Source organism: Corvus moneduloides, chromosome 3 (assembly GCF_009650955.1).
Source record: "Corvus moneduloides isolate bCorMon1 chromosome 3, bCorMon1.pri, whole genome shotgun sequence".
NCBI lineage: Eukaryota > Metazoa > Chordata > Aves > Passeriformes > Corvidae > Corvus > Corvus moneduloides.
The window spans coordinates 98786692-98798562 of record NC_045478.1 but is presented as its reverse complement, the minus strand read 5'-3'; the positions used below and the strand labels follow the sequence as shown (position 1 = coordinate 98798562).

The 11871-nt window shown below is 44.8% G+C and overlaps 1 protein-coding gene across 1 annotated transcript; it reads left to right on the top strand.

Moving 5' to 3' along the window:
- Positions 1–1562: 1562 nt before the first annotated feature.
- On the top strand, positions 1563–11643 carry SLC30A1 (solute carrier family 30 member 1). The gene is made up of 2 exons (XM_032102935.1): positions 1563–2301; positions 5688–11643. Exons 1-2 carry the CDS (start codon positions 1671–1673, stop codon positions 6596–6598), a joined length of 1542 nt encoding a protein of 513 aa, XP_031958826.1. The 5' UTR covers positions 1563–1670; the 3' UTR covers positions 6599–11643.
- Positions 11644–11871: the final 228 nt, after the last annotated feature.

Genomic DNA, 11871 nt, shown 5'->3' with positions numbered 1-11871 from the left:
GGGCATTAAAGAATTCTGTGCAGGCTGCTACCGCTACGTTCAGCACGTAGCACACCTAGATTTTGACACCAGGATAATCTCACAGAAAGCAGGGTTCAGCGCCACAGGTCAGCACAGCAGTGCCTGTGGTGCCCGAGCCACCTCTGCCAAGTGAGGAAGGTTAAGCAAAGGTGTGGGGATGGCACACATGGATAAAACACTGTGGTATCCAGCTGTGGGCTCATGGGGATGCTGCTGAGCACAGGGGAAGCCTGTCCTGAATCAGTGCTCTCAGTTATGCTTGTTGATAACGCTTTCCTTGTGGATATGTGAGCACCTTCGGCCATTTTACTATTGAAACGGAGTCAGGAACCTTTGCACAGACCCTGAATAACAATCCTTTGGGACCTGAAAGTATAGGAACAGTGTTTTGCATTCTTGCTAGGTTTTCCTTCTCAGAGCATCAGTTTTCTTACTGCCTCTGTGGATCCACACACAGAGCGACACCTCTACAGCTGCAAAGAGCTAGGGCTGCTTGTCTCCTCTCCATGTTCTGCTCACGGAATATTCTTTGACACTCTTTCTCTTGCTGCCATGTTTGTTGGTTCCCTGGAATGTAGTGGGCAAAGTAAGAGGTCGGCTCTGCCTTTTTGTAATTTTGGGGAATTTTTTTTTTTAAATTTTGTGGTTACACTTCTGTGATTTTTCTGGAGGTCTCAAAACACTTGCTTTCCCTTTCCTAACTGCAAGCATAATAAACCAAACAATGTCCAGGGACTGACCTTTTGGGATTTGCACATTTTTGCAATATTATTATTTTTAAATTATTATAATATTTGATATTGTAGCAATTATTATATAATTATTTTATTAGTATGTTATTTTATTATATTATACAGCCTTTCAAAACTTCAAGCAAAACTTCTTTCTTCTTCTCTTCCAATTTTTTTTAGCCGCTCATCAGCTATTATTGATCGCCTCCGCACTTATTTTACTGCCCTCAGTGGCACGAACAGGAAAAGAATCAAACAGGAACCTCCCTACAAAAACTCACCCAAAACAGCGCAAATCCCACCCAAAATCCCCGCTCAGGACGCGTGACGTCACAGGGCCCCTCACGCCGGGCCCCGCCCCCGCGGCCCGCAGGGGGAGCTCCGCCCCCGGGCGCGCGCCCGGCCGGGGCCGTGTGAAGCGCACCTTTTGCACGAGTCCCGCTCGCCGCGGGCGGGGCCTGCGGGGGCGGGGCGGGAGGGGAAAGCCGGGGGGCTGAGCCAATGGGAGCCGCCGTTCCGCGGCGCGTCACGGGCGGCCCCGCCCGCTCTCCGTTTCGGTCGAGGGCCGGCGGAACGGGGCGGCCGCGGCCCGATGGGCGTTACCGGGCGGGGGCGGGGCCTCGCTGTCGCGAGGGCGCGCGGGCCAATGGCGAGCCGGGCCGGGAGCGGGGGCGGGAGGGCACGGCCGGGCGGGCGGGGCGCGCCGGCCAATGGGGCGCGGGTGGAGGCGTGGCCGAGGCGGCGCTGGGGTTCCGTGTGAAAAGAGTGAGGGGGCTCGGGTGCAAAGTTTGCTCGCCCGGCGCCTGCGGAGGGAGCGGCGGCGGCGGTGGCGCGGGGGGAGCGGAGCGCAGCGGCCGCCCGAGCGCTCGGGGCTCCGACCGCCCGCCGCGCTCCTCGTGCCTCCGCTGGGCAGCCGCGATGTGCGAGGGGATGGCGGCGCAGGGTCCGGGCGGGCCGCGGTGCTGGCAGAACCGGCGGGCGCGGCTGCTGTGCATGCTGGCGCTCACCTTCCTGTTCTTCGTGGTGGAGGTGGCGGTGAGCCGCGTCACGTCGTCGCTGGCCATGCTCTCCGACTCCTTCCACATGCTCTCCGACGTGATGGCCCTGGTCGTGGCGCTGGTGGCCGTGCGCTTCGCCCAGCGCACCCGCGCCACCAAGAAGAACACGTTCGGGTGGGTGCGGGCCGAGGTGATGGGCGCCCTCGTCAACGCCGTGTTCCTCACCGCCCTCTGCTTCACCATCCTGCTGGAGGCCATCGAGCGCTTCACGGAGCCCCACGAGATCCAGCAGCCGCTGGTGGTCATCGCCGTGGGGGTGGCGGGGCTCATCATCAACCTGCTGGGGCTCTGCCTCTTCAACCACCACGGCGTCGGGGGCCACGGGCACGCCCACGGCCACGGGCACTCGCACGGCGGCCGGCAGCACCCCCGCGGCAGCCCCAAGCCCGAGCAGCCGCCCGGGGACGGGGAGACTGCGCTGCACCGCGAGGAGACCAGCACCTTGGTGGAGAACTGCAGCAGCTCCAACGGAGTCAGCCAGGAGAAACTGGGTAAGCCCCGCGGAGTAAGCGCCGCTGCCCCATCCAGGCGTAGAAAAGCGGGAGGGGTCCTTTCCCCGAGTAGGGCGGTGGCCGTCCTGGTCCCACCTGGTGCGGGCTCTGTGAGGGCCATCTATCCGCACTCCTGGGAACGAGATGAGAAACTTTGTTAGCAGCTCTTGGGGCACATGGCTGTCGCACCTCTTCCTCACGCCTTTCCTTCGGATGCCCTAAGCTGCATGTTTGTTTTGCAGACAGGTCAGAGTGTAAAAGAGTCTTAGGATAAAGCAGTTTGCCCTGGGGAAAAAAGTTGGTTCTGCAAGGAAAGGCACATGACAAGCGTTTCTTGCCTAGCGACACGAGCTGTCACAAGACGCTGTCCTAATGCCATCCGAACTGGCTGCACATCAAATGGAGCGCGGCTCAGTGCCTCGGTCCCGGCAGCTGGATTGCTCCATTGGGTCAGTTATCAGCTACCTGGGAAGCTACTCTCCATCTAAACCAAACATACTGAAGTCTACTCCACTGCGATAACGCTGTGCTTCTTAATAGCATCGGTATTAATAGGAAGAAGTCTTGGAAGTTGCCAGTCAGAACTGTGGAAGCCGGAATGTGGAGCATGCTGGTGTCAGGGCACATGTGTGGTGTCTTGGAATAATTTTTCTTTAGCTTTCTAAAGCATGCGCCTTCCCTCTCACCTGCATGCAGACATACATTTAAAATCTTCCCTTCCCAATTGTGGTTAAACTGTTTTATGGGTAGGAATTTTTTGGGTTATTTTTTAATGTATCCAGAATCCTGGATAGTTCGTTTTGAAGCAGCTTGATCAAAGCCAAGTATTGCGTGCTAGCAGAGTGAAAGGTGTGTGTGATTGCCACTTATCTGTTCCTAGGGCATCCTTGTCACCAGAAGGAATGGACTTCGGGCTTTGGAACCAATTTCTCTCTTTCAGTTTCAGGGTGACATCAGGAGACCATTGTTTTAGCTTAAAGGGAGCTTTAATTGATAGGAGTGAACTTTGCTACAGTTTCAGATTTTCTGTGGTCAGAGGTTCCAGTACACATTTGAGGAACTTAGTTTCTGTTTCTCCGACTCCATGTTGGCTTTGGAAAGACAGGTTTTTCAAGAGGATGGGAAAGTTCCTCTGAATACACTACACCATTTTCTTGACTACATAATAAGCTCTTAATGTTCGTTTAGTTCCAACAGAGGTGTCCTAATAATTAGTTTCAAACAATGTAAAATTCCCTTAACCCTTTGTCTCATAGATATCTTGGCTTGGGAATTATTCTTGCATGGTGAAAAATTGTGCTTTTAGCCAAGTTTTGGACTAGTTAGACCAAAAGGTTAACTTATAGCATGGATTAAAATGCATATTGTTGTGAGCTAACTTGGCTGGAATGTCTCATGGATGTGCCTCTGGCAGTAACAAATAATTTGTTGTGGGTATTTAGGTGGTAATAGGGCATAATTTTGGTCACAGTGAAACTTTGAAATAAGTTTGTGTTTCCTTCTGTGCCCTATCATGATCAGGTAATGGATGGAGCTATTCATAGTTTGCCCATGGAAAAGTTTCAGGTAAAGGTGATTGGAGACATGGGAGAAGATGTAAGATGTAGAGCTGAAGACAAGGGTGGTCGTGTGCCTTCACTGGAAATCACACAGTGGGGTAGTCCCCGATTTCCTAAGGTGGAAGTGAAAAGTAGGCATAGCCTTAGGGGCTAGTCCTGCACAGGCATTTCTATGCATGCACTTTATGTAAAATAATCAGTTTATTGTTATGTTTCAATGAACATATTTCAAATGGACTTGTTTTAACCATTTGCCATTAAAAAAAATTCAAGATCTTTCTGGGGCTGTGTTTCCTGTTACCCACTCTTGTAGACAGCTGTACTGACTTTCCAGATCTCCATTATTCCAAGTGCTTGGTACAGAGCAGAGCGTTCCTCTTTCCTCACTCTCATCATGGACTTTGAACTCTGTAACCTAAGACATTTCCCTCTAATGTATTTACTTCTCTGGAAAGTTACAGGTCCCATGTTCCATAACTCCTAGAGGCAGTGTGGAAAATGTAGCTGGAGCTTCAGGGCAGAAGCGTACTGGATGAGTTAATGAGCTGGGGCTTGGAACTCAGCCTCAGTAGGAGCCCACTCCTTCTTCAGAGAGGAGAGGACTTGTGCACACTCTACAACTGCAGAATCGCAGCCACAAGAGCAGAACAGCAGAAGCTGCACGTCTTGTTAATGTTTACAAAGTTCTGAACTCAATAACCTCAGAAGCAGTGAGAGCTCCTTGTTTCAGTTTGTCAGGCCAGGGGCCAGTGCCTGTTGTGTTTCTTTAGCATTGGAAATATCCAAAGAAGAACTTTTTAAGAAAAGCAGGAGGTTAATCATGTAGAATTCTCTCCAGTTTGAACACTGGAAGATGATTTTCTTGCAGAAAGCATTCTTTGTAATGATGTGTGTATTTATTCCCATGTAGCTGGTTAGCTGTGTTGGCGTGGTAAATATTGCAGACAGGTGTGGCAAAGGAGGGCACTAAAATGGCCATTTATGCACAATCCATGGCTTTGGATATCAGAAGCTGTGTGCTACTCAACAGCTATATGTCGCTTGCATAAAATGTAATTTTACTACTTATTTATTTATTCTGAAATAGAAATAACAGTAGTTCATAGCCTCTCAGAGCTTCAGTGATAATTTACACTGCCCTATAGTCAGTTCTGCTGGTAAATTCTGCATTTTAAATCTAAAATTTCAGCTGATTGTATCTCACTGGCTCCATGCACCATCTTGGAAAAAATTCCTTTTCCTTGAATTCAGAAGCCTCTTGAAAATGCATTGGTAAATCTGAAAAGAAGCTGCTACACAGTTGTATTCATACAGCTTTTGAGCTTCTGGCTTCAAATGTTAATCTGAAATAGCAGTGCAGTCCTGTGGTTAAAGAGAGATTTTAGCAATGTGATCAGTCTACCAATGTTTCAACAGAAGGAACAAATGTGACCAACTGAGCTACTTAAACCACCATTTTACATATGCTCTGTAGTTCTGCATGTTGTTTAAGAAACAAACAGTGAACAGGCAAATGGTTGAACAGCTGGAAAAGGTGAAAGTAGTTTTTCAGTAGAATAAGTTAAAATGTGGTCATCTTCATTCTTTGCCACTCTGCAGCTTTAAGCTCCATGTAGAAACAGTTGCCTTCTAAGACTGTTTAGATCACTTATTGGGACAACTGAATTTTCCTCAGCCAGAGAAGGTGTTGCTAAGTGTGTGGGTTGAGTTGCTTTTTGGTTTCATACACAGTGTGCCATGCTTACTGTTGGATATGATTTTATAAGAAATTACAGTAACATGTTGTATTACAGCTCATGCCTAATTGTCTTATTGTTTTCTTGTCAGGTGATATGAAAGATGACATGAGTGATGTACAAGTGAATGGGAATGCTGGCCATTATCCTCTGGATGAAGAGGAGGTTGAAGAAGACTCTAGTGCACAACTTAACATGCGTGGAGTTTTTCTGCATGTTTTTGGAGATGCCTTGGGTTCAGTCATTGTGGTACTGAATGCCTTGCTCTTTTATGGGTTGTGGAATCCATGCCCTGAAGATGGGCCTTGCTTTAATCCATGTGTCAATAATCATTGCATGGAAAATGCTACTTTATCCCAAGCACTTGGCAGAGCTAACAAGTCCGAGCAAGAGGGCATTACTGTGGCTGGTCCTTGCTGGTTGCTATATTTAGATCCTGTGCTTTGTTTGATTATGGTCTGTATACTCCTATACACAACTTACCCGTTACTTAGGGAGTCAGCCCTTATCCTTCTACAGACTGTTCCCAAACAAATAGATGTCCATTCTTTGAACTCAAAGTTACGTACCCTCGAAGGAGTCGAAGCAATCCATGAATTACACATTTGGCAGCTAGCAGGCAGTAGGATCATTGGCACTGCTCACATCAAGTGTCCTGACCCTTCCACGTACATGATGGTGGCAAAGCGCATCAAAGAGATCTTTCACGACGAAGGGATTCATGCAACTACCATTCAGCCTGAGTTTGCCAGCGTTGGCTCCGAGTCAGGGAGAGGGAAATGCGAGTTGCCTTGCAGGACTCAGTGTGCTTTGAAGCAGTGTTGTGGAACAGGAGAAGATAGTACTGCAAAGAAGACAGAAAAATCCTCGTCACTTAGTATTTCTTGTTCAGAAGTTGTCATTGAATTTCCAAAAACGAGGAGGACTAAGTCGGAGAGCATCCCTTCAGTGAAGCTGGAGGCAAACACCGATCAAAACGAGCAGTTTGAGTCATCTTTGTAACTCCCTGAAGGGTGCTACCTGAGTTGTGGTGACTTTGTCAACAGCTGTGTTGCAAGAGGAAGAGACAGATGTTTGAGATGCAATTTTGCCAAGTAGTGTAATTGCTGAAGTCCTTGTTCTTGTCATATTGCTAAATATAGAATGCTTGTTTTAAAGAATATAATGTCACTGTCATGATACAATGTGTTTGTGTTGACTTTGTTTGACTGAGATAGACAGGAAGTGCACCAATGCTGTAACACTTCAGAAAACCAGTTTCAACATTTCAGCAGAGACACTTTTTGCTGTGCTTCAAATTAAGATACTTTTTTCCAGTGAAAAGGTATTTGAGGGATAAGCATATAGGAACTCAATTTGTGTTACAGATTCTTTGGACCTGCTTTCTCCTTTAATATTTGATTTGTAGATATTTTAATATATTGTTTATTTAGAAGCCCTAAAAAAACCAAAGTTCGTAGAACATTTTTAAAGATATAACTACTAAAAACTGGAAACCACTTTGCAGTTTCACATATTTTTCTTAAAGCTATGTAATAATAATAAATGTGAAGGCTTTTCTAGTGAATTTATTGCACAGCATATTTTAAAGAGAACATCATATGATTGTCAGAAATTGTCCCCTCTTCTTCTGGTCAGGTAGTGAGGTAATTGAAAACAACAGATGTGAAAGGGTTTTTTTTCTGTCAGAATGGCAGTTCAAGCTACTATATACTGCTCTGTGATCGAGACATGAGACTGGTCAATAAAGTAACACAGTCTTCTACACTTTATAGATTTTCTGCTGTTTTACCTTACTTCCAAGTTTTGTCTGGTCATGAAAGTCTTTGAGGTTTAAAGAACCCTTGACTCAACAGTGCTATGAATAAAGAGCTGGAGCTTAATATTTAGCTGATGCTGAGTTTACTAAGATAAAGAATCAGTTATGTCAATAAGTGCTCTGTTGGGGGAGGTCTGCCTCCAACAATATAGCTCAAGCACCAACAGTGTAACTGATGCTTTCAAGCACAGACAGCAGCTCCCCAGCAAGTCATGTAAAGGTGCATTTTGCTTCTAGCTGAGTGTGTCTGTAAACACTTGCAGTGACTTCAGTCCTGGTCTGCACTGTGTCCTCAGGAGCCCTCCACTGACTTCTGGGGAAGTGGTGCAGGGAGTAATATATTCACTATATTTCACACTTCAAGATGTTTATGTATTACATAATTTCACTTCGTCAGTATCCAAATCTGTGGTTTAAAATCTTGACTCAGTTAATTGACAACTGGCTCTAAACAAGCTGTTAGAGTGTGCTGCCAACTTAGACCTTAGGAAAGGAGAAACTGCTGTGTGGACTCTGAATTTGGCAGAGACTAGATGAGAGTTCAATGATAAAACATACAAGAAATCTAATCTAAAACTTTGGCCCTTTTGATCCACTCTCACGTTATGTACAGGATCTAATGTCTTGTGATTAATGGATTGCTCCTATGTGCAAAACTGGAAAACAGCTCAGATCTTCCATTGTTTGCTCTTTGACTCTGGTTATGATAAACACTTTGCCTCAGTTTCCCTGTCTTCAAATGGGGATAATACCTACCTCACAGGGGTGTTGTGAGGCTTAACTATTGTGTGATGAGCTCTGAGATCTGTTACTGGAAGGCACTGGAAAGAGGATAAGATACTAGATTACCTGGCATTTACTACTTCTACAAATGTATTGCAATACCTAGGCACAACCAGAGGGAACTGAGGATAGTTTTGGCCTTATGAAATTTTTTGATGCTGTGGTTTTCAGGTTTTTAACAGTATTTAAATGTAGATTTTTTTAAAAAAGAATGTTTTGTTAGTGAAGGGAATGTAGCTTTGCCTCCAGATACATAACACCTCCCTAGTTTGCATTTCTAATTTGTGTCTTGCATCATAATTTCTCCTAAATAGTACAAAATAGTCCTGCTGCTCCTTGGACCTGGATTGGCCCACGTCATGTCAGTGGTCTCACCCAAGCTCTCAGCAGAGCCTTGCAGTCAACTCTCGATTATCCATGGGTGGATTACCAGTGTTGTGCATTAACTGTGCAGCCTGTGGAGCCAAGAGCAGCCCCCTGCTCACGCCACGCTCTGGCCAAGCGCTGTGTGCCAAAGCATGGGAATGGTGGAGGCGCTGGCTCTGCTTCCAGGGTGCTCATCGCAGGCTGCATTGCCTGGGTGCAGCACAGCACTGCCCGGGGGTTTTTCCCCTTGGCTGCTCAGATGCATCGGCAGGAAGCTGTGGGTGCTGGATGGGTGGGCTTGGCTTTGTGCTGGCTTGGGGAGGTTGGTGCTTCCCAGTCACCAGCATTGCTCACCTTTTTCTGTGTTTATGCTTGTTGTATAGTCTCATAAACTAACTTAAATGTATTAATATAGTATTTATATATGTTTTTGTTTTGTCTGAATTACCTTAACTCTTTTTTCTGTTACCTGTATATGATCTAGAGTTGACTGTTAAATGAGATCTTGTATGAGACTACATTTGCAGAGTATGCTACCACTGCTACTATACTACAGAGTATTAACCAAGTAAATTTTGAAATGAACAAAGTAGTATTTTTATTTTAAATGTGTATCCTTGCTTTCTGTGGTAAACTTTCACTAATTATTTTCATCACTAGTTTAAAATTGGTCTCAATCATTAGTATGAATTGTTGAGGTCCTGCCATATGTCACTAATGCACCATAGAACTACTGCTCTTTAGTTTATTTAAAATAATACCAACAAATCAAACCATGGTAGCACTGAGAAGTCTGACTTCTCTCCTGTTGCTCTTATAAAATGAGGGCAACTAGTAAGTCATAACAGTTACCATCATTGGTTAATAGTCTCAGTAAATGCATCTGAATAGATGGAGTTGTAGTCACTAATTCCATTTTAAACTATTTAATCTTTTGGTTTGGTTTGGTTTTTTTGTTTTGTTTTGGTTTTTTTGGGTTTTTTTGTGCCAGAAATCATATTTTTCTATTTCTGTGTCCATTGCAGGCAATGGCTAGCTAAAAAGTCAAAAAACTCTCCCCGTCATTATTTTAAGTATCTTGACAGGATGCAGAGGTGACAGTGATGATGATGATGATGATGATGATGATGGGGGCAGAATGGGGAGTTTCGTGGCCTCTCTGTCATGTGCCCTGTTGCACGTGCAGCACCAGCTGGTGTTACCAGGGCCTTTTAGTCTCCTTAACCCTCGATGGCAAACTCCCTGAAAGCATAGACTGAGGTCAAGGTGGTGGCTGTGCAGCAGCAGGAACACAATTTCTCTGTTTTGGCTGTAGGAGACCCGACTATAGCCCGCTAACTTGTGAAATAGCTTGCTTTTTTTTTTTTAACTTGATCTGTCTGGGGTTGTACAGACTTGATTTGTTCTAAAGTTCACATTTTAAGAACACTGAGAGCATTCAAAAGCACTGCACAGTCTCTCTTTCCTATTTTTTTTTTTCCCACAAAGCATGAAACTAGTGAATCTCATGTAAGTGAACACTGCAGGGGTGGGGACCTAATTGTATTGTGTATCACATTCCTGAATTTTTAAAATAAAAACAATTATGGAACACTGATTTTAAGGAAAAATAAGTTTGTACTTCAGTGTCTAGATTGTTTAGGCTTCTGATTAAATGTGTCAGAGATGTACTGAACATCACTGGATGAAATACTTTACCCTTACTCCATGTCTCATCCAGGAACATGCTATTTTAGAATCACTTCCTAGATTATATCTGCACCTAAGTGCAGTGCAGAACTAATTCAGACACTCAGTGGGCTAGCCACAGTACCATCAAGCTTCCTTTTTAGCAGAGTAAATTGTTTCTGTGGAACCCCTAATAATTGTAGCTCAACTGCTTTCAACAGCCAGTGTGGGCTTTTGGTAATATCTGTAGCTGCCACATCGTGGTGTGCGGTATGGACATACACAGAGTTATGTAAAACAACCGGCCCCAACTTGTGACTCCCCAAAAGTCATGGCAAGGGCTCAGTCCTGAACATTTCTGTATTCTTAAATGGTTTCATCGGGCTGACGAGTACTTACTTGCACACCAGGAATTACTTGTGGGAGTGAGTCCAAAGCTTCTGCCAGTGCAGCCTGGCTTTTAAAGAAAAAAAGTACCTAGATTTTCTGGATGTATTAAAATCAGGACTGCTATGGTGTTTCTAAGTTTGCTGTCGAAATACTGTCATTTCGATACAATTCCAGGATTTATTCCTTTTCCCCATTCTCCAAAAAGAAATGGGAAAAAGCCCACTGAGTGTCCTAAGACTTGTTAACAAGTTTAGCTAAACTGACGTTGCTGTTTGCTTCTGAAATCGGGCCATGTGAATTTATTAAACACTGCCTGGTGGGGTTTGGGGAGGAGGGATAAAGATTCTTGCCATTCTCCTTCCCCTGCCCCCTGCTTTGACTGCACTTTCTAATCTCTTCAGCTATGGAGAGACCAGGGGGGATGGAGGGGGCGAATTTTGTAACTAGATTTTCCGAGTTCCACGTGGAGGGAATGGGAAATACTGCTAACTATATTTAAAAGCATATAAAATATGCTCTGCATATTTTAGTTCCATAGCATAGCATCAGTTACACCCTTCTGAGGTATGCATTTAAGTGGTTCGGGTCCACAGTATCTTTGGTTTTTCCTTCTCTGCTAGACAGAAAGAGGTGGATGCTCCATTTGCCTGAGCTAAAGCCAGACTTGACAATTTTCCAAATCAAATGTAGCTTTGCTGATAACAGAAGGTCTGATTATTCCTTGTGACCTTTGCTTTGTGTAGTTAGCTGCCTGTGAGGTACAGCACCACGTTTTAGCAGGCTCACATTTATACTTTTTGTACTCGCTGTGTTGTCTAACTAGTTGAAAAGCAAAACCACAAAGCTGAAAAACACCTTTCGTCTGTAAGTCTCCAAAAAGCACATGGGATTAATTTGGCTTCTTTATTTTCATGTCCTGGATCCTTTTCCTGAACAATGTTAAAGTATGATTGGCATAACTTGTTCATTGATGATATTTCTTTTTGCCTTATTTTAAAATAAAGAATAATATTCTTTTTTTTCTTTCTTCCTATTTTTTTTTTTGTTTTTAAATAGTAAAGTGCTGAGAAAATAAATGGAGCTCTTGACTGTCAAATACATTTAGTTGGGATTTCTTTCTCAGATCAGCTCCTAGGAAGGAATCTAACTAGTAGAAATGCACTGTCAGCATCTCCCAGAACCTCAGAATCAAATGCGAAGAGCAAAAATAGAAGAGGAGGTTAGTAAATGGGTTGTAAAGTCCTGGCCT